This window comes from Harpia harpyja, chromosome 23 (genome assembly GCF_026419915.1).
Source record: "Harpia harpyja isolate bHarHar1 chromosome 23, bHarHar1 primary haplotype, whole genome shotgun sequence".
Lineage (NCBI taxonomy): Eukaryota > Metazoa > Chordata > Aves > Accipitriformes > Accipitridae > Harpia > Harpia harpyja.
The window spans coordinates 375346-398914 of record NC_068962.1 but is presented as its reverse complement, the minus strand read 5'-3'; the positions used below and the strand labels follow the sequence as shown (position 1 = coordinate 398914).

Below are 23569 nucleotides of genomic sequence, written 5' to 3'. Positions count from 1 at the left end.
TTAGATATATGTTTGGCTGAGCTAATAAAAATACTCAGTCTCACTGCACAAATTGTCTCTGTTATGTATTCTACAGTCTGTTTAACCATCCATTGTTCAGTCAATTTTTTGTACAAAAATGTTGAATAATTGTAATTGTTTTTCAGTTTAATATCTTGTCAGTTTATGTATGGAGGGAGGAGTGGTTGGAGTTATGCTTTGTCCTCAGATAGGCAAGGGAATTTTCATAAAATGTTTTGAATACACTGTCAGACTTTCAAGGAAGGGAACATACACTGCTTCTAGGCTGGAAAGTGCCATTTTGCTTTTCTGTATCTTCTGTTCCCTCTGAAAAATGGTAGTTATCACGCTTGAATACTTATAATAGAAAATCAGGGCAGAAAAATGTTAAATGTGCCACATACTGAATGTTTAGTATCAAACCATTTGGATATTGCCTCCAAATTTGTATAGGTGATAGCAGTATTTAGTACTGATTAGATACTGCAAATGAACAATTTCTTGACCCCTCAGAAAACCAGACAAGCAGGCCACCAACAGATACTTCGGCAAACAAGCGAACTGCTGAGGGAACAACACAGGTAGGTTGTTGATTGTTTCTATAAAAAATTCTAAAGTTACAATCCACAGGAGAAAAGTTCTTTACCTTTATTGCTCATAATGAAACAATTTTAGTTTCTTTTTCGTGCCATCCTTTCTAGTTTCTGTCCGTTTGTATTTTTCTTCTTCTTCTGATCCAGAGTATTGAGCATGAGCTTCTGATAATCTTTTCAGAAGTTTTCTGATGGGGGTTGTGTAAGTAGATAAGTTAGTATATCAGGAGCACACTAAAAACTTGTCTGATGAAACAGGGCTAACATACAAAAGAAAACCCTGCCCAGTTTTTGTCTGAAGGGCTTGAACTTAGAGCTACAAATATTTTGTAAATTATTGCAGCGCTTTCATTTCCACACTAATCCAGAAGTTAGTAAGAATTGGGAGTTCTAATATTTCATTGCCATATGTCATAGGAAAAAAAAAAGGAAAAGAAATTTTCTTCAGGAATAACTACTTCATGATAAAGGAGAACTTGCAGTACTTCTGGATTCCTCATCTAAAATTTGTTGAACTTGCTTTGAAACTTAAAGGTTGAAATTAAGCTATTTAAAATTATTTGTAATTAATTTTCTTTCTGCGTATAGATATTTCACAAAGCACATCATGCTTACATTGCTGTTAACTGGAAGTCATTTTATTAAGGGGAATAAAATTAATTTCTTCTAGCCAAAATTTCTACATTTAATAGTGTTTCAGGGTACAGTTAAATCTGAATTGTATTTCAAAGCAAGGAGAAAATATACTGGACAAGATTCTGTTTTTCACTTGTTGCAGAAATAGTCTGGCAAAGATAACAAGTATTATACAGTATAAACTGTGCCTCACTCTACCTTTTTATTAAGGCATTTCATAAAGAATGGTTGTTTGGAACTTCATTTTTCAAAGATACCTGTGGATTATAGCTATTAAAACATTTGTCAATACTTGATATGTAGGAAATTCAGTACCAGAATGGATGACAGATGTACGGTTTTAAGATTTAATTTTCAGTATAAGATGCATATTTTGGAATTTTTTTTCTTCAGTAGAGCCTGAAACCCGGAAAAGATTTTGGAAAAACAGAATGTGTGTGATAGTGGTATTTATCAATGGAAGGTGAGCAAGGAGGAGGGAAATAAAAGACACATGATGCTTTCCGGTTTTCAGTCTTCTGTTATAGTGTATGTTTCTAGGTTTGCTTTCAGTCAAATCAGTTAAAGCATGTGTAATGCCATGGTTAAGAAAGAAGGACCTGATGCATTTTAATTGGCTAGTGAGGTATGGAATTGACATGCCATATCATTTGAAAAATCCAGTTAATGCCACCTGCTTTTTGTTGTGTAAAATCCAAAATATTATGTATTGCTCCGCACTTCACAGCTCTCAGATCAAAAAGTAGTTCGCTGTGTTCCGTATACCTGTGGCATATTTGATGGTACAACTTTGATCAATTGTTTCGAAAAGCAGTTGAAACAGGAAGAGACTTCATCAGAAAATAAAGAAGCAGTAGAAGCAGCACAGACGAATTTTAACTTCCCCGAGGATGTCCTCTTTGGCTTGGAGGAAGAGGAAGAGGATGCTAAGAGCATCAAAAACACCCACAAGCAGACTGGCTGGGCAGCTAACCTATTAAAACAATGGCTGGCCAAAAATGGCAAGGATCCTAGCTTTGAATTGGTCCCAGTAAGTGAACTCAATGATATCCTAAGAGAGTTTTATTATACAATAAGGAATCATGATGGAAATACCTACAGTGTGGCAAGCTACAAGTCAATGCGTGCTGGCTTAAACCGGCATCTCAAAATGCCACCTTATAATCGTCAAATTTGCTTAATGAAGGACAAAGAGTTTGCTAGTGCAAACACGGTATTTGTGAGCGTGCTGAAGATGCTGCGCATGCAGGGAAAGGATGAGACTCACCACCATCCTCCTATAGCTGCTGAGGACTTGCGTAAGATTAAACAATCTGGTGTGCTGGGATTGCACAGCCCACTGGCACTCGTCAACAAGGTGTGGTTTGATTTGCAGTTGCATTTTGCCAAACGAGGGAGGGAAATTTTAAGAGATCTGGCTCCAGATGCTTTTGTTGTTGAGAAGGACAAGAATGGGCGTCGATACGCTATGTTTAGGTATCCTGGCAAAGGAAAAAATGGAGAAGATCCTCATAAAATGGGTAAAATGTATGATATGCCAGGGGACCCAAACTGTCCTGTTTTTTCCTTGGAGCTTTATTTGTCTAAGTTGCCTCCAGAGCCCCCTGCCTTTTACCTGCATCCTTTAAAGCTAACGTCAGAGCAAATGCAAGAACAGCCTGTCTGGTACAAAAGAGAACCGATGGGTGTGAACTACTTAGGTACCATGATGCCCAGGATAAGTGTGGCAGCCAGGCTCTCTCAACGATACACCAATCATTCTCTCCGAACTACCACCATCCAGCTACTGTGTGAAGCAGGACTGGGGCCTAGAGAAATAATGGCAGTGACAGGCCATCGCTCCGAGTCTGCTATTAGACACTACTGGGGAGCTGCGGAAGTTCGCTACAGGGCTTGGTCAGATATAATGGAGAATAACGCCCCCAATTACATATATAGCAAGATCCCAAACGAAGCGATAAAAGAATCAATATCTGGTGCCTCCACCTCTTCTATAAACCATGTTGTTCTAGAACAAAGCAAAATTTTATTCCCTAAGAAATCTGTGGTGCCACCGGGCGCTAATTCTGTGACTTTAGTCCCTGAGGAACGCCCAGCTCTGAATTCCAAAAGCCCTGTCCTGTTGAACCACAGTTCTTCCAAGGTGCTTCTCCCCAAGAACGTGGCCAGTGGGAACCTAACTGCCAGTCCCCATCAAGGCTGTTGTAACAAACCTGTCTTTATAAAGCGTGTGATAAAACAAGAACCAATGACTTGATGCTTCTGTAATGGAACTGATTTCAAATGATTTGCTAAAATGGAAAAAATTACCAGACTTGTTTTTTCACTTTGTCTACTAAGGAAATTTCTTACGGTCTAGTTCAGCAAGAAGTATCCTGTTCGCACTCCTGAAGTGAGCTATGGAACAGAAACTTAAACAGAGCAGGGCTTGGAGTTTGTATGACTTTCTGTGGCAGCTGGGACTCTTTAAGTGGCTGAGCAGAGCTGTTTTAAAAAAATGAAAGGGAGATACTGATTTCCACTTAGCTGAAGAGCTATGCTTTCTTCACTAAGTGCATGGCTTTTATATTTTGTGAAGAGTGTATTTATTATACCATTTTGTGCCTGCTGGCACTAATGTAGCATCTTACAAATCAAATACTTGATTACTGAAGAGCACGGAGAAAGTAGAAGCTGAATGAAATAGACACAGATACACTACAAATATACACGTATGCATGAAAACACCTGGAATTGCTTGACCACTGTCGCCCTCTCTGTTCAAATTGTTATCAGGTCTACCAGAGGATTGTGCCTTTTTTTTTTTTTTTTTTTTTTAAACTTTCTTGTAAATTTATTTTCTCTGTGAGCTACAGATTTGTATTGCAGGTCTTTCCTTTTCCTATTTAATATTTCTGGCTAAGATTTAAGTCATTCTGTTCTCCAAAGGCACTATTTGATACAAATTATAATAAAATTGGGATCTCTTCAGTTGTGCATGAAACAGGGAAAAGGTTCTTAAAAGAGTTGAGAACACCTTTATTGCTTAAATAGCAAGTAATTAGAGTTGAAGTGTTGTGTCTGTATGTGTTATCTTGTGAGAGGGCTTTTTTGTATTTCCTCTCACTGACCCCTTGCATTACATTTCACATTGTCTTTGCAGTATAGTCAGTATAGTCTTTCTCAGTATAGTATAATTCACAAGAAGCACATCCTGTTCTTCTCTACCAAACCCTATCCAAATATTATTTTTATTTTAACTTTTTTAGATTAGTTCACTGTAGTAAACTGATCCTATCATTACATTTTCCATAGATTTTTACAGGTTAGAAATTCTCAGGATAGCAGATGTGAATTTTGTCAGAGAAATGAAATTGTAGTTTAAAAGGCTCTTTAATGGAAAAAAAAATTACAAATTAGGAGGGCTAGTCATAGTTCATTTTTAGTGAATCACACTTGAAAATCTAACTCATGGTTTGTCTCTGCTATTCTATGCCATAATTTTCGTCAGATTCTGACAAATCGAGATATCTTCCTGTAAATAAAAATGGAAAACTGGTCATCAAATCACAAATTATGGTAGGTCTACTTTGGAAGGAGAAACTGTAGCATTTACAACTGTTTTCCATTATATCAACTGAATGAAATAAGAATGGCTTCATCCTTTTGACGTGTGTGTGTATGTGTGTACACACATGGTTTATCACATTAAGGACTTCACTGGAAGTGTTATCTTGCTCAGCAGTGGACAAAATAGAGAAAGATCCCAGCTGAAATAACAAATTGACCATGACAAACTCTTAATTCTGTGGAGAACTTCCTTGCTGGGAAAGGCTTTCAAATATTGAATGAGGTTTGTCACTTTGTTATAGTCTGAACAGAGGACTTGATGTCTGAACTTTGGAGTTTTGTCTTGGCTGGTAATGTTCACCTTTGTGGCTTTGGGTAGGTTATTCATACATACTTCATCAGTTTTCCAAAGTGTAAGACCAGCACAGTGTGTTCCATTTTCTGATGGATCATGCTAAAGATTAAAATGTTTTGAAAGCGCTATATTCATCTTATGTATTGTCTTTACAGTCACTTTTATTTGCTGTTATTATAATGATTAAGCTAGTTGATGAGATGTAATTGTTTATATAATAATTAATTATGCACAATCCTACACTTCCTTAGTCACAGCATTAATTTACAACATCAGTGACTAGAGGAAGGAAATCATGGATCCAGGATTATCATTTTGTCAAGCCTAGAGTAAATCAAATGAAAATGGTAAAGAAGTAATCCTTCCTAATAGCTAGAAAGAAGAAAAATTGAAAAAATGAAGGGCAAACAGTCCTCGAAATATAGGAGAACTGTGCAGTAACTTATTCTAGGATATTCTAGAGTAACATAAATTTCCAACTTTTAGGGATTCATAAAATTCATAATTCAGCCAAACAAATTTAATTTCTTGCTTGAAGAGATTTAATCTAAACTTTCATCAAGACGGGTATGTATTATCTCCCCTCACAAAAAAAAGTAGTCCTGTCATTGTCTCGGGTAGTTGCTTGTTCCAGCATACAGGTGTTGAACATTTATTCTGCAGAAACAAGAAAAGTATGTTGCCAGGAGATGATTCTTTTCTGTTCCCTCTTGCTGCATACTGTGGTCATACTGACCACATGCCCTGCTCTGGTCCTAACTGCATCTAGGTAACTTACTGTAACAGCATATTGCTGCTTGTTTCATTCCTTAACACAAATCTAGTTGGTGATTTAAATTGAAAAAGGGACTCTTTTGGTCAATCTGGGCATGTCTCTGATTCCTTCTAATTATCCTTTGGCTTCTAACTTAACTTCCATTCTGTTGGCTTGTAATTGGGTATTTTGGGCTTCTCATTTGTTAAATTCTCATTCTGTTGGCACCAACTATACAATGTCCTCTCACTACCTTCAGTTTGAACCTGATACTTCAAAGCTACTGACTGCAGTATTACTAGCTTTTTATTTTTGTATGGGGGAAATTTTTTTTTTGAAAATGAGAAAAAGCACTCCTGGTTTGGGCTGGAAGTATTATTGCTTCACAAGAGCTGGAGTCCGTGTTCCCTAAGCTTTCCACTAATATTTGAATTAATTCTAATGAATAGAACGTATTTCTAACCTTCTAGAACTGAAAAATCTTTCTCCTGTTCCCCCTCCCACCCAAAGTGTTAAATGAGTCTTTCCTACATGTATTACCCTTCTAGAAAAGCTGAAGTAGGCAAACAGAATGGGTGTTTTGCTGCTTTTGTAAAGCCAGCTTTGGCTATGCGTACAGTAATATGGGGAGCAGGGGGTCTTCCCCTCCCCCCTTTTTTTTTTTTGTTTTTCCGCTTTTAAACTGTGAGATAAAATTTCAGGTCAATCCTGTTCATTGCAGTACAGGTTATGCTGTGTGGACATAATGAATTCTATCAAAACGAACATGAATTGGACTCCTCTAGTGGCAGTATCAGCAGAGAACCTCAAACAGCAGGATATCTGAGTTTTTCTTCTTTTTTTTTTTTTTTTCCTTTCCATTATAGGTGAAGCATGTTGGTGTGGACCAACAGGTTAAGTACAGTTTGTTTGTCTAAACTTAAATTTAGACTTTTGATGTAAACATAATGCAAAATTGTTAATCATCATTTAAAATTCACTTTAAAAATCTGAATATAACAAATATGGTTTGAAAGAAATTAGTCATCTGCCACTCTTGAATTTTCTAATTAGATCTTTTCCTAAAATAAGAATATTTCATTTCATTTGCAAAAAAAACAGCGCTTAGCCTTAACTAAGTCAACTAAACTAATTTTTTAAATTATGGCTGCCATGTCATTGATTAAATTCCATTTCCCTTGATGGAGATGACTCTGAAAACAGTGGGGAGTGACTGGAACCTTACATAATACATCCATATATTTAGTTCTCATCTCATTTTCATAGTGCAGCTTTGGTACTGGTGCTGTGAATCTAGAACTTGTGTTTTCTGTGCTTTTTCCTGGTAAGTTTGGAAATCTCTGCTGTTACTTCAAGGAGTACCCTAATTACTTTTTATTTTTATGAAGTTAGCACAGTATCTTACAGTATGTTAAATTTTTTATTCTTTTATTGCTATTTAAGTAATTCATCCCCGCAGTAAGGTACTGTGATCTACAGTGTGGGAGATCTAGAAGGTAAATGTTCTTTACTATACCCACATTCTGTGTGCCCCCTGAAGAGCTCCATTGTGCACAATGTCAAATACCTGAAGGCATTGGAAGGATGCTTTGAAATTGAACATGTTCTTGGCTTTGTTGTGTTTTTAGTCTGGTACATTTCTTTGGTTATCCTGAGTTATCTTCTCAATAGTTGCATATTGTTAAGATCAGTGTAGTCAAAGTTTTCAGTAAGCAGCTCGGACGTATGATTTTGCTGTATGACTGCTGCTCCATTTTCAGCCTTCCTCTGCTTCTTGCTCCAAAAGAAATGGCCACAGGGGTGTGGGAGGGGGCATCTTACTATATTTGTGTTAGTCTCTCAACTTCAACTTTTCCTGCGTACGCAGAAATTTAAGAGTTGTTATCCAGTCCCAGTCATTTTATCAATGGCCGTTCCAGTGCCTCAGGTCCTAGAATTGCGTTTCTGAAGACATGACAAGCACTTTTAATGTATTGGGGTAAATAATATTGTTACAGAGGCAAAGGCATTTTTAATTATATAACAAATCTTTAGAATGGTTTTTCAATATTTTATTATGAATCCCAGTTATAGATACAGGATTTATATATATTATATATAAATATAGCTATGGTATACTAAGAGAATCTATGAAAGCAGCTTTTATTACATTGTGACATAAAATAACAGTGAACAAATTTGAATGGGGTTGGATGTGTTAAAAATGGATGGCATAAAGTCAATCTGCTAAAGAATGATTACGTTATCTTTATTAAAACACCAGGTCAAGTGAATAGTCTTTTCTTCCCTGTTCTCCACTCCAGGTGCACCTTATCCTCTTACGGAGTAAATCTTTTTTCAGTCTAAATTTCATCTGTGCTTTTCACCTTTTCAGCTAATATTAGTTTAAAAAAAAAAAAAAATCACCACCAGTGTCCTATCCATTTCCCATTGTTTCTGACATGCCTTGATTTGTTTGAAGATATTTTGCTGACTATTGGAAATTCATTAGGTAAAATGTTAATAAAGTACATTTATAACTCCTATCCCTTTACTTTGCAATGTGTAACAAAATTTGTGAATATCTGTTGGGAAACAATGTGAACAAAGTGGATATGTCAGCTTACAGTTTATAAGCAGCTATTAATTCTATATTGTTGAAGCATTATTGATGAATATGTTCCTTGCGTTTCATGGTTTTGTCACTGAAAATAAACATGCATAATTATATATGTAAAATGGGCTACTTGATTTTTGTCTCTGACCCTGGGGTTACATTTGTGCTGTTTAAAATGCAACTAGCTGTCATCTGTGAGGTAGAACCTTTACCTCAGACTACTTAGAAATCTAAATTATAAAGATGTTAGCAGGAGGACAGTTTATAAAATGAATTTAAAAAAAATAATCTGAAAAATTTCCAACAGGACGTCACGTAGCTGAATTGGGTGGCTCTTGTAAGGAACAAAATTGTATGATCTTTAAAGTGATTTTTCTTTCCCTGAGACCATATCAGTGTTACCTAAACCACCCCCAGTTACTGAGAGCAGCTTGCAGTAAGTAAATATACTTGTGTTTTGTAGGCTCCAAGTTGTCATTTGGGGCCAAAAAATGGAGAGGATTATTAAAACAATCCAGCTGATGATGTCATTGCACCAGACATGGATAATAGCTTTTAAAGGCTGCATTAAACTAATCTGAAAAGTACTATAAATATATTTACTGATTAGTAAGGTGATCTTCCATCATCCAAGATGGCCATCCTACATAATAGTGTTGGGAAACTGTCAGTGGGCACTTTTGGGAGAACAAGGTAGATGTTTCACCTTAAAAGAGTAAGAACCAGTATAGAGATGTGTGTGTGCACATGCATGCATGTATGTGTTTATTATATACCCTTTTAACTGTTTTGATTAAGGAAAAACAAAGTCACAGTAGCAGAGAAATACTTTAAGCATTGTGTCGAGAGTTCCTTTGTGGCTTTTAGTTGGAATTATGATAGCTAGTGCCTAAAAACAGCATTTCTGGCAACCAATCTCTCAGCCTTCTTGGTTTATGATTCTTATCAATAGGGGTAGCAGAGCCAACGTGTAGTGTAGTCTTTGCACAAAAGAAGTGAGAGGGTATATAATATACAAGGGTTACTAAGACTGGTTATTCATTTTTTTCCATGCTTGCATTGTTCTTGTTCTGTAGGAGGTGTTGCACAGTACTAATTAAGGGTAAGGGGTACACAGCAATGTTGCAAATGCAATACATAAAATATCTGTTAATAGTATTTGAGTGTTACATGAGTGTGCAACCACACGCTATCAAAACATGTATTGCAGCCCTGTGAAATTTTGTTTGTGCAAACTATGATCTTGGTAAACTGCTAACTTCATTGCATTTTCATTTTCATTTTTATCTTGGTAAGAGATGACAAATATATTTGGTATACCTGGTCAAATAAATTTTCATGACAGCTTTGTAAGGCTGGAATAATTACTTCAATTTTGTGGGAGTTACTGCATTGGAAAAAGTAACTGTTAAGGAGTGATAAGTCTGACATTGAAGCAGTTAGTGACTGAGATATGCTCAAAAATGTATTAAAAAAAAATAATTTCCACAGCTGCTTAGACTGTGCTTGAAATCTGTAGTTTTGTATATGGGTGACTAAAAACGTAATATGGGCCTTATAATTATGCATACAAACACCATATCACCACCCTCCCCACACACACCCTGTCCCCAGAACATATTTTTAACATCGCTCCCCATAATTTAAGATTGATTTTGCTATTATATAACGCCTTGGTGCGTCATGTATGATTGTGGTGATGTGATGCTTCATGGATTGTCTGTTTTACAACCCTCAGAATTTTTTCTGTTTTGTTACTGTAGAAACTGTTGATAATAAAATTGTCTGCACTGTGTCAGTGTGCCACACACAATCTTCAGAATTTTGATCTTTACTACCCTGGAATTAATTTTTATTTTGCACTGTATTTTTTTGTTGTTGCATTTTTTTTCCCTTCGTTTTTCACTTTTACGTACTGAAATGTTCCCTTATGAAAAGCAGGTGGCATTACAATGAATAGCATTGTTATCTCTATGTGATGAACCGTGGCGTTATATAATACCAAAACCTTTTTTAAATCATATATATCATATGTGAATACAGAAGTGCATATTCAAAACTTTCTTCAAAATACCAACATTTACCTTTTGGTTTTTCATGTGGTACAATACATGTGCGTGTTGGCATGTGTATGTGTGCTGTTATACAAAATGATGCAACAGGTAGCATTTGCTGTTCAATTTGAGTTTGAGATTTCTTTCCCAGTTTTCTTCAGTAGTTTGCCATTGACATATATATGCTGTGATGATACAACTACTTTCTGTGTTAATCTCACTCTTGTAGTTATGGTGGGAGATACCTCCTTGTCTCAACATATGTGCTTTGGCCTTTAAATTCAGTCTCCTTCCTTGTATTTGTTTTCCCCATGAAATGGGAATAGCTTTTTTCTCTACCCCCTCCCCCTTTTTATTCTTTCCTTTCAAAATTACAAATGATGAATCAACCTAATTTGCAGCAGTGCTGATCTGAAAAAGTTGATGGATAGCAAAGCTAAAGTGATATTCTTTCTCCCACTACAGTGTGTTTTACAACAGTGTGAAATGGTCTCAGCTTGTGGAAAAACATAAAAAGACAGTAGCCTGTCTCAATGTCCCTACTTTTCCAGAGGCAGATGAGGAAACTGCTTCAGAATCATTTCAACACCAGACAGCCCTTTGTTTTATTGCGAGGCTGATTCCTTTCTGATTTCCCTTTATTAATTTACTATTGACTAGCGTGTAGGTTAATAATTAGATATTCCAGTCAGTGGCATAGGGGATATAATGACAGTCTTCCAAAAGAAGGAAGAAAGTTCTTAACCATAAAGCATTTACATTAGTTTTATTGCAAATCTTAATTGTTACTTTAGATTCAGGTGACCCTGTTCACTGTATTTATGCATTTTTAACAAGTTCCAGGATTTTTATTACCTCTAAGAACTCTATTATACTTTTGTTATACTTCTTTTTTGAAATTTCTATGATATCTGTATGGCATTGGTTCTAAAAGTCACTGTATAATTCTTTTCTTCCTCAAGGAGAACTGTATTATGGCCGCTTTTCCTAGACTTCTTCCCATAAGTATATCTTATTTGTCAGTATATCTATTTCTCAGTGCTTTCTTTAATTGTTAAAAAGACTTTAGTGGTTGGGTTTGGAAGAAAGCAGATGTTATGTTGTCAGGGTATATGCAGTGGAAAATGCATGAGATTCTGAGTATAGGTCACTTTTACCAATCCTTTTGTAGAAACCCCTGAATTGAAGTGTAATTACTGTAATATGAATAGAGACTTTATGTAAGAAATTAGTCTGGTTCTAGTAGTTTTCATGGTAAAAAAAAAAATCTGAAAATGTTACTCAGAAGAATCAGTACCATAGATCACTTTTCAGCTAAAGTTTTGCAGCTAATAGAACACTTAAAAATACCAGTTTCTAATAGTAAGTGAGAAAAATGCACAAGTCTGAATAGTTGCATTCATTTTATAAATACTTTTCATTATTTTATCTTCCATGTGCACTATAAAGCAGTTCACGCTTAACTGATTAAGTCGTGTTTAGAGGAGGTTATGACCTAGCCTCTGTTTCAGGATTTACCAGGTTTCACTCAGGTATTTGAAAGGGAGAAGCATTTACTCTTTTGGTTTTGCCCCTCTTCTAGGGTCTTTCATTTGCTGCTTTCACAAGTTATGTGCTTGGCATTAAAACACTTTTCCTTCATACTTGCCCAGTTAGATGCTTGCCTGGGCCATTTGGCATGCAAAGAGAGCCCAGGGATAGTTATATAGTGGTAAATGTGGTAGGTGTGGACATGACACTGCAAACCGAAGAAGCTGGGGCCAAGCGCCTGCAATTTGACAAGATTTTCTTTCAAGAATGCACTTTCTAAAACAGATCAAGATTGTAAATGTGAAGTGCCTTCTCCTTGGCTGGCTGTTTCAGGAAAAACACACAACACTGAATGAGAATAGCAGAGTAGCATTACATCCTTCTGTATTTGTGGTGGTGCATGCTCAGCTGCTGCTTGGCTTGTAATTCTCTTTTCCCCTGCTGCCTTTTTTCCTTGTCCTGCTCTCTTTTTTCACCTTTGTTTCTGCTCTTAATCATACCTTGCAATCCTCTTCCCCGACTTCACCTACTGTTTTGCCTTTCCACTCTAAGTTATGTGCATCTTCTTGGGCTGGATCTGCATTAGACTTCAGTATGAAACGTTCAGTTACAGGACACTTGTTTTTGTGCAAAACATCTTAATTGCAAATGGAAGCTCACCAACCAGATGAAGAATAAAGATGTGGCTATATTAAAATTAGGAAGTCAGGAAAACATGTGGTCTTGTACTTTCCTTGCTTTCTTCCTAAATTTTTTCTCATGTTTATCTTCAAAACTGTGACATTTCAGAGTAGGATTTGTTAGGTTTAATTTTTAATTCCATTTTTAATTTATTCTTTTCATTGCATTGTCTTGTGTTAAGATTGATATACTCATGGCTCTTATGTGAAAGCAGAGAAAGATTTAAACTAAGGCAGCTCAGATATAGTTGTGGTTAACTGGATAGTTCATTCACTTTGTGATGTTGCTGCTTCCAGGTTGTATAAAGCTACCTCATCAGCTATGAATAAAACACGTCCAAAATGGCAGCGTGAATGACAGTGTTTTGGAGGATTTCTACTTACTTGGAGTTTAAAGTCATATACATTAAGATACGTGAGCTGTTAAGAAGGATGGAAAAGGGAGTTTGGCAGTTTACATTTATTTTAAATCTCAATGTAAACTTTTTTCTGTTTGATTACTAGAAACTACCCAGATGCTGTTGTAAATAATCAGATTTAAGTGCCACTTCTGGTCTGCTTGGAGACTAGTGCTCTGGTTCTGACAAATTATGAAACAGTGATTTGGGGTGTTGTGGTTTTGTTTGCTTTGGGTTTTTTGTAACTGTGATCTTTAAATAGATAGGGATCGCTTTATGTTGCTGTGGTGGTTTTGTTTCTGTTCCAGCGTATTTGATATTCTAAGGCAACTGAATCTTCTGTTATTCAGACTTGCTAGGCAATATATGAACTAAAGCACCAGGCATATGTTTTGCATTTTCATTAAATGGTGTTATTTCACTAGTGTGACTGTGCTGATGAAAAGGTGTTATAATTGCATCATCTTGCTCTTCTGCAGAGATCAGCTGCAGCAGGTTCAGGTTTTTGGCTTCCTGTTTTTGGAGAAAGCTGACAGCTAATAGCAGACCAGAATGTCTTGGCTTTGCTTTTCTGCATTACCAGTTTCTGCCCAAATGCTTGCTGAAATCTAATATTAGGAGCTGCTTCTCTTATTTCAATTTTTGACATAAATGTGAATGTTGTTCACACATGACTGAAAGCCCAGTGTCAGGCTTCCCTTTGCCTTCATCAGGGCTGCAAGCCTTCTTAAGCTGGTTTCTAATTTTGCCCAGAGCAGCACATCTGAATCTGCTCTTCTGATGTGCGACATGGCAGTCTTCTCAGAATCCCATTCCCTTCTTTTTACAGAAGCAATGACAGTTGTCTCAAGCCTTTCCTCAAACATAGCTCTGTTATAAACTGGAGTTTTCACAAGTCCTTGTAGCAACAAAAATTTCCCTGAGAGAATTTCTGAGTAAAATAGTCATGATACTCAAAAGGGACGTTTTTATTTTCTTGATGGGTTGGGCACAGGATTTTCTGAAAACCATTTATTACTTGGTTTTGGCAGGGATGATTTCAAATGGTTCCATTTGTAGGCCTTAACCATTCAGGTGGTAAGTGACAACTCTCCGGAAACATCTGGGATAGGGTGATAAAGCTCCTTTCTCAGATCATTGAGATGCTTAATTTCACCGTAAAAAAGTAGTGTGCCCCAGTCTTCTAATACCCAATTCTCAGTTCTTCCTGAACCTCCTTTTCTTTCCTGGATTTGAGATACCTACAAGTATCTGAAGACTGTGTGCGAACACTACAGGGTATAGAAATGGATACTCCTCCTCCTTTTGAATGTGGGTGGATGCTCTGAATAGTCAAAATCCTGACCTTTATGGCAGGCATGATTAGCAGTCTATTCTGTTTTGGGGTAACCTGCCTACGCCTGACCTTTATGGCAGGCATGATTAGCAGTCTATTCTGTTTTGGGGTAACCTGCCTACACCATACCCGCCTAGGTAGGAAACACAATGTGCAGCATTTTCAGTGTTTCAAGTTTCCTTAAAATTTTCCTGTACCCCTAAATTTCATTCAAGGGAGATGCCTGGTCGGTGAACTAGGGGAATCTAGTTGGGGGCTCTGGGGAGTCAGGACTTCAGGGTGTGCTGCGTGTGGAGTACAGCATCTTCTTGGAGCAGCTGGGTTGTGTGCCCTGGAACCAGGACTGGGGGATGTACCACAGAGCACCATTCAAAATGCTGCCCTGCAGATCTGCTACTTCTAGTGCGGGTTGTGGAAAGAACCTAACTACTTAATGGAGAGTTCCTGTTGAGGAGATTGCTACCAGGGTTGTTTAGTAGAAAACCTTAAATAGCGTGGCTAACTACAAGGTCTTTCCTCCTGAGAAGTGCGTGTATGAGACCTCGTCAGGTGATTGGATTTATCATTTAATAATTGCCTGTTTAACTAACTCAAGATTTTGGCCTTCCGGACACACCAAAATAAAAAAATGCATGCAGTGACACTTGCTGACTTGGAAGTTCAAAGAACTTTCTCAACTGGCACAGTTAAGTAGGGCTTCAAAACAGTTAGCTTTCATACAGAGTATTTTTCTAAGGATTTAGATTTCCTTGCAGAGGAAGAATTGAAAGGAAGTTACTTCAGACTAATGTATTTTACAGTGGGGAGAAATGAATAGCTTAGTGTTAGTTTTTTCTTTTTCCAGTTCCTTATAAATCTCCCCCTCCATTTTTCAGTCTGTTTTCTCCTGGCAGAGAGACATAGTTCAAAATACACATCGTTGTCTGGGAAGATTATCAAGTTGGCATGAAATTCCTCTTGACTTTATGCTAATCCAGTAATCATTGATTATTTGAATGTGCCTTTTATCTTAAGCTTCAAGTGGGTAAATCAGCTCATCGAGAAAACTGAAGCTGGAAAGTCTTTGAAATAGAAATCTCTCAGCAGAAGAATTCCATGGTTAATAAATCTGAAAGATGTTTCTCTATGTATAGCAAAGACAGAGTCCCTATAGAGGTCTCTTCTATTGCCTGTTAACATAAGTAGTTAGGTATTTCTCACTCAAATTGTGTGTCATGTAAGTTACTAGCAGAATTCCATCAATGGCAGCATCAGAACTTAAGGCAAGAAGAAATGAGGTTGTAATAATGCATAATGAAGAGATCAATCATGTCAGGCACTCCAAATTCAGTGACCGATAATTTGCACGCAGCTTTTGTTTGTGTTTAGTAATCGTACAATACCTCTTTTCCCTCTCCTCAAAGCCTTGCCTGTGTGAGAATTGTGTTTAAGACCTCCTTAAAGGCTTAGTTTTACCCAGGTGAAAGGTCATAGAGCAGATAATCTCGATGTTTAGGCTTTTTGCATCTGTCCCCATCTGACTGCACAGAAAAATCTCTCATCTTCCTAGATTTATCATGTTGGTATTTGTACAGGGTATGTGGGGCTGATAACTCCTATGCTTTTTTCCATGTTAATTGTTCAGAGATTTTGATAATTATGTTGCTTTCCTAACCCTTTGTCTGTCCTAAGGAACCTGGTTTACTCTAATCCATAAATAGGTAGCAGTTCAGTCCAACAATAAATGATGACCTCTTCTACAAAACCAAAAAAAACCCTGATTTTTGCAGCATGACATAATTCATGATTTTTTTCTAGAAAGTATATTTAAAAACTCAGAATTATATAGGACCTCCCTCAATATTTTTTCCATCACCTAAAGGAAAATGCTAGTGGTCCCTCCAGTTTGAACAGCCAAGGGACAGCAATTGATCCGGACAATAAATCTTGTTTGATGGTCCTCTAGGTTTTTTTGTAGCATTTAGCCTTCACAACAGCTTAAAAGATCCCTCTATCCTCTTTAGAGAGATGGTTACAGATGGCTTCATATGTAGCATAATAGAATGCTAACATTTGTGATAACGGATAAAAACGCAGTAATGGAATTACTTTAAAAAGCTGGATAGAAGCGGAGTTTTCTGATGGCTTTTGATGACATGTTTTATAAGCATACAGGTTCCAGTGTAGCTTTCCCTTTTTCTTATTGTGAAGTCAATTTCTTTATAGGCACATAGGCCAGGCTTTCTCAAGATAAGTAATATATTGTCCTGGTGACTGTTTTGTCAAATGGTTACACTACTATAGAGGAAAGCACAGATTACAATCGGATTAAAATGTTAAGAGTCATAATTGAAAGATACTCTATAACAACAAATTGTTATTTATTTACCTGTAAAATAATAATATGCTACTGGTCATCAGGTTTTTTTACTCCTTACAAAGCTAAAAATACTTTGATATCGCAATACAATCAATTGGTTATTGCCTGTTTTTCAAGTCCTGGGAAATTTGTCTGAAATTTCCTCCTCCTGCTCATTTCATCAGTTCCTTTCTAATAAGTGTATCAATTCTGAGACCTCTCCTCCTGAATGTTCAATTCGTATCCCTTTTCCATCTGTGTTCCCTGGATTTGCTTTTGCAAAATGAAGGAGTTTTGTCTTTCAGAGCACGAAGGTCACAGGAAGTGATTCAGGAGGTGTCATTGATCTTACACTGGATGAAGAGGACGATGGCTCTTCTCAAGGTAGGTGAAAAAGATTTTGCTAGCTGCAGGGGTAATTGAGCTACAAGTATTATTTCATCCCGTGGATGACAGAAAGGAATAAACTTCTGTTTCTGCTTAGCGTATTTTATTCCTTGGTGTTTCAGTTAAACAGGACTGTTGTTAAAGAATTCTGATAGGCATTAAATAAAAGGAATTCTACTTAGTGTAGAACAGTCTTTAAGATTTTTACCTCTCCCTTATTTTAAGCATTGGTGCTGTCTATGCGTAAATCTGTTAGGCTTGGAGAATAATTTGAGATATTTGAGTCCTTTATTATGTTTTGGAAAGTTCTCCAAGATGTATTTCATTTTTCTGCTTACTGATTAATTAAAGACCTTTTGATTCTACAGTTAGTATTCAGGCATTAGATTATTACAGCTTCTAATATTTTGTTTCACTAAAAAACTTTGTGTGCAAGAGTTTAAATACCAAATGCAGTTCTCTTTGCTTTGGGACGGTATGCCAAGATTAAGTATAGTTGTGATCTTATATCCTTTGGCAGTTTGGATGCACTGCATCTTTTAAAAGAATACATTATTTTTATAAGTCTTGCGTAACTGTGGGCAGGTCTAATCATAATTAGCATTGGATTAGCAAAGTATTATAGTATTTCAGAGAAGTAATAAGAGTCTGTACTTAAGACCATGTATTGCACTGTCATCTTAACTGAAAAATTAACATTTCTACTATTAGAGGTAAAATTTTAGTTCTGCATGGTCTCTAAATGCATGCCCCTGCGCTGCATTCTGAAGACCAGCCACTAAGAAGTGTGATTCCTCTATACAACCTCCATAGCTATCTCTCTAGCTAGTGCGTTCCAAGTTCTACACGTACATTCTTAATAGCTTGACTTGCTCTGTGTTTGCATTACACAAATGTAGAAAATCATATTGGTATTCGGTAGTATTTCTTTCAGTGAGGAAGAAATGAAATGGTACCACCAAAAGGGCAATGCATGTGGTATATGAGTATTAGAGAAGCATGATGCAATTCAGATAGCTGACAGTCTGGTTCTTTTATCAGTAGAGGATATATGGTGGACACCAAATTGAGTATGAGCCAACAGTTCTCATTTAAATTTAAGTTAGTATTCCCCCCACACTGACGCTAGCGCAACCACACCTGAAATATGGTGTCCAATTTTGGGTCCCCCTTCCTTGAGTTTAGAAGAGTTGTGGTAGCACTGGAGAGGGCCTAATAGATGGCGTCAGGATGGTGGGGGGCCTAGAGTACATGACCAGTGAGAAGAGATCGACAAACCATGGCATGTTTGGCAAAGAGCGAACTGAGAGACAATGTAATAGCACCATAGAGCTGCTTGGAGGATAGTGTCGTGGTTTAACCCCAGCCAGCAACTAAGCACCATGCAGCTGGCCGCTCACTCACTCACACCACTCCCCCCAGTGGGATGCGGGAGGGAATCGGGGGGAGAGGGGAGTAAAACTCGTGGGTTGAGATAAAAACAGTTTAATAGGACAGAGAGGAAGAAAAAAAAATAATAATAATGTGACAGTAATAAAATAATTTAATAATAGGATTGGAATATACAAAACAAGTGATGCACAATGCAGTTGCTCACCATTCACCAACCGATGCCCAGCCAGTTCCCGAGCAGTGGCCCCCAGCCAGCTTTCCCCCCAGTTTATATACTGGGCATGACGTGACATGGCATGGAATAGCCCTTTGGCCAGTTGGGGTCAGCTGCCCTGGCTGTGTCCCCTCCCAACTTCTTGTGCCCCTCCAGCCGCCTTGCTGACTGGGCATGAGAAGCTGAAAAATCCTTGACTTAGTCTAAACTTAGTATAAATTGACTTAGTTATAAATACTTAGCAACAACTGAGAACACCAGCATGTAATCAACATTCTTCTCATACTAAACCCAAAACACAACACTATATCAGCTACTAGAAAGAAAATTAACTCTGTCCCAGCTGAAACCAGGATAGATAGTCACAAAGATGATGGAGCACAACTCTTCTCAGCAGTGCCAGATACATAGCAAGGGGCAGTGGCCATGAACTACAAGTTCAGGAGGTTCAAGTTGAGCTTGAGGGGAAAAGAAATCCCAGTAGGAAGGTAGTGCAGCACAGAGGGATGGTAGAAACTCCACTCTTGAATGTTCTCAAGATTCAGCTGGGCAAAACCGCAACTCATTTGAATTAGTGTTGGTGACAGTCCAACTTCAACAAGAGGTTGGATTACACAGCCATCAGATGTCCTTTCCAGCCAGGATTTTGATGATTCTGTGAATCTCTTAGCTGAGTGTCGGAATAGCATAGGGAATCAAGTTTTTACCACTATCATCTCTTCTGAGGGTTAGATCTCAAAAACATAAGAAAGATGGTTGCACTTGGACTGTGGAAATCTGTCAGGTAAGGTTAAGCTCCCCATTCCTATTTAATATCCTGTAAAAGATACCAACAGATCTAAATGGGTTTATGGTATGTTTTAAAGTAGCATGTCACCGTATTGTAATGTATTTCAGCTAATCTTTTTCTATCAAAAATAACATTTTTCAGAGAGTTTTTTCTTCCCTGATTACATAAAGTATGTCTTCACCTCACAATTACAATAAAGGGGCAACACTGTGGTTGCATGTGCAACTGTAAGAATGCTTCTCTAAGTAGAAGTGCTAGCAGCCATGGCAGAGTTGCAGTTGCATTACAGTGTAGTAACTTAATTCTTTCTCAGTTTCTTTTTGGGGGCTTGAGCCAGTTATCTAACAATTTTCTCCTGTGGGATATTCTGAGATTCTTTCCCCTCAGTTGTCAGGTTTTAAAAAATGGTTCTTTCATCAGGAAGAGGGTTAGTGGGGTACTTTCAGGCTGGGTTAGCTCCTGTATGTCTCTTCACTGCAGAGCAGAAGCCAGGCTCTCACTCATAGTCTGCAGCCTTGCAGATTAGTTTATGTTTAGAGTTCGTTATGTTTAGAGTCAGTATTTTTCATATAAGCTGTAGAAATGTATGGACTCAAACCCCAATAAAAGCTTGAGTTTCACCATGTAGTGAAAACACATCTCTAGGATTTTGAGCAAGTTTCTTGGGAAGTAATTCATGTGTTCTGATAACAGCATTCAGGTTAAAAATGGAAGAGTACATTTCTGACAGCTTTTGCACAATCATATGCATGTATATACCTTTGGCCAAATATTTTTTCCGCTGCACTCTGTTTACAGCAAATGTGGAGCAAGTTTTAATTTGTTCTAGATTTATTGGTACACAACCTCAGGATAGAAAGTACCTCCAGCTTTATGGTGTTTACTGCAGTATGCTGGAATATCAGTTCAGTACTAATTCAAATAGAAGAGCAACACTTACATAGTGTTCCTGGAAACACTCAGATCCTGATTATTTTGTTTAAAGCGCTGTCACCTGCATACTAAGTAAACCTAATTCTGTTACTTATAAAAGGCAGTTAAATAGATGTTAATATTTGGAGAGAGATGTCTATTATGTGCTGCCCTTTAAATCTCTCCTGGTACAACTATGGTAGTATACAACTACGATGTGTGTCCTTGTTGGTTGAAATTACTAAAGAATTGGGTTGAAACTATATTTTAATATTGTGGAGGATTTTTAAACTTGTTCATGTAATCTACTCTCCATGCCTTCCTTTTTCCAATGAAGTTTCCATTTGAATCAATAATTAATATCTGTAATACTGTATACCAAAGTATACATATAGGGTAAATTAGACTTAAATTTTAGGTTAACAACTATGGAATTTTTAGGTGTTTTGTGAGGTTATTAAGCTGAAATCAGAGTTTCTGTATTGGGTCATGGAAGAGCAGACCTATATAGATTGTCATCAGGCCCAGTCTTCAGTCATGGTGGATAAACAAAACCCTGTGCATTATCTTTAAGGGCTAATCATGTTTTGAGGGTGGCGGATTTTTGGTTGGTTGGTTTTGGGGGTGGGGTTTGTGGGTTTTTTTGTTTTTGTTTTGTTTTAGTGTCACAGTGACTAGGACCTCTAATCATGTGCTTGAGCCACTGGGTTTGGACACAGTACTCCTACAAACCAGAGTAGCTGTCCTTCAGCAGCTGTTGGTTTGGCATTTTGAAACCCCACTTTGTTAACACAGAAACACCTGTCTCTAACTTCCAGCCCCTTTTTTACATACAGCAGTTTGCATTCAAATAGTGCTTCATGTAGGGGAAAAAAGTATTGCCATCACACTGTGGAAACACTTGCCTGATGCAGCCTAGATTTGCATTTCCTCTGTTCTTTACTTTATCAGACAAGCAATGCACAGACATTCCATAATTAACAACATATGCCGGTTTTCCTGATCATCTTCACTGCCCCGCACATGATTTCCCACATTAATAGTAGAAGTTCTTACCAATTCCTAAATGGGTGGTGTTGCACTCTCTAGTGTCACCTTTTTTCTAGTTCTCAAGTCTTACCTTTGTTCCTGTGTGATATTTTTGTCCACCTCCATACTGGTGGCAACTAAACACAGTGCACGCCTTCTGATGTGTGCAAAAATTATTAATGAAAGTGTTGCGTAACATTTGAGAAGCAATGTTGTTAATTTCTCTTCAGAACAATTGTTGTCATCCTTTTATCAAAGCATAATCTAGATACTTTTCTGTCTGCAAGTATCTTGCTGTACTTGTACAGTCCCCTTGCTGTCCCTTTTATTAAATATCTGTGTAGATCACTACATCAAATTATTTCATAAAAATACTAAAACAACTAATAGATTTAGCTGATACCTATCCCTAGTCTAAAGTGGATTTGTAATCTAAGCAAGCTACACAAGTGTACTCTTGATGTTCCACTTTTTTTTTTTGCATTTATCTTTTTGTAGAAAAAATGATTAAATATATACAGCATCAGTTTTTTATTTCATAAGCTATTTTATCTGATTAACAAATCTGTAGTTTTCTGGATCATTTTTTGTCTTATTCTTTAACAAGTGTATGGTATATTTGCTGTTCTGTAATGACATTATACCACTTCTGAGTTAGTATGCTGATTAGAAGTCCTTCCTGCTATAACTGCAGTGTTGTAGGCCCATTTTCTGGTATGGAAATTAGCCCCTCTTCTTTTCCACTTTATGCTCATTTCCATAAATCAGATTGTTCTGTGTCCTCCAGGTCCACATTTTTAATGAATATGATCCTGTGTTCATTGAGCACTGGAACTGTTCCCGTACGACTCTTAACCTTAGTCCTGTGCTGACTATGCACTCAGTCTTCCTGTTTTCCTTGCTGATTTTTTACTTAAGTAGCTAAATTAGCCTTTCCTGTTTGTTTCCATTTATTTAGCGAAGTCTAGTTGGTTATCTTTCATTGTTTCCTGTGGCTGGTGCAATTCTGACCTGGTTTCCAGCAACTGGAATCTCAGCAGGGCTCTTAATTTGTCAGGGAAAAATGCACTTCCTTCTGTGTGAGATTAAAAAAAAAAAAAAAGCAAAACCAAAAAAGCCCTCACATTGTCCAGACTGTCATTTTCACTTGAACTACATTTTTACAGCAGTAATGTATCTGGGTTTTTACTAGTTGGCTCATGAGCACTTCTTCTCTAGGTCATGACTAAGAACCCACTCGCATCACTTATATTATCCAGTGACAGTTGAAATGTGCATCAGTCTGTAAATATTCAAAGTAAACAGGTGTATTCATCTCTGTAGGAATCTCTTCAGAGTCAAATTATTTGTTTAACACTGGGGAATGTCTCATACTTACGGAAAATAAAAGAAGCTTGAACTAATCACAAGACCTATTAATGAAAGAGCAGGAAATATCTCACATTTTGTTTTCAAAATGAGTATCCCTTTACTGCTCCTTGTATAGACTTTGAAGAAAGAAAGAAAAGAAAATTGTTTTCATCAAATGGCTTCAGTGAAGTAGCTCAGCTATTCAGTCTACAGAAAGACAATATGGTCTGCAGTTTATATTGTCTTTTATTTTTGAGGTCTTGTATTTAACTTATAGCAGTTTGTGAAGGGTAGTGCTACTTCAAGCTACTAGTATCTGGTGTTAAAGACAGCTTGGTGAGACCATCAAAATAGTCTCCAACTGCTAAAAAACCCAACATTTTGAGCTACACTGCCATTAACCCTGTTCTTAATGCTTTGAAATCTAGTTAGTCTACTTAATTGATGGTTTCTAAATGTGTTCGTCAATATATTGTCGATACGTTTTCTCAAGAGTAAAATACAAATTAACGTATCTTTTATTTTTATATTGTGTGCTCTTTTACTAAATTAGTGGCTGCTGCATGTACAATTTTATTACGGCAAATCATTTTTGAATGAGTGCCCTTAAAACCTACTCTTTTATGTTGTGTGTTTTAGGTTTTGGTGGTGCAGTCTTTGCCCACTGCTGCTGTAA

At 37.1% G+C, this 23569-nt stretch overlaps 1 protein-coding gene across 11 annotated transcripts in view; it reads left to right on the top strand.

Annotated features, from left to right (window-relative positions):
* ATF7IP (activating transcription factor 7 interacting protein) overlaps positions 1–23569 on the top strand; it is a 115116-nt gene that overhangs the window by 82980 nt on the left and 8567 nt on the right. For 7 of the 11 annotated variants that reach the window (XM_052774518.1, XM_052774519.1, XM_052774524.1 and 4 more), the window contains 2 exons: positions 514–581; positions 1957–6747. In XM_052774518.1, coding sequence (XP_052630478.1) covers positions 514–581; positions 1957–3486 — 1598 coding nt within the window. In that variant the 3' untranslated portion in view covers positions 3487–6747. Of the gene's footprint in view, positions 1–513; positions 582–1956; positions 6748–17124; positions 17204–23569 lie in introns of those variants that run through there. The other 4 variants (XM_052774529.1, XM_052774528.1, XM_052774527.1 and 1 more) reach the window with 3 other exon arrangements.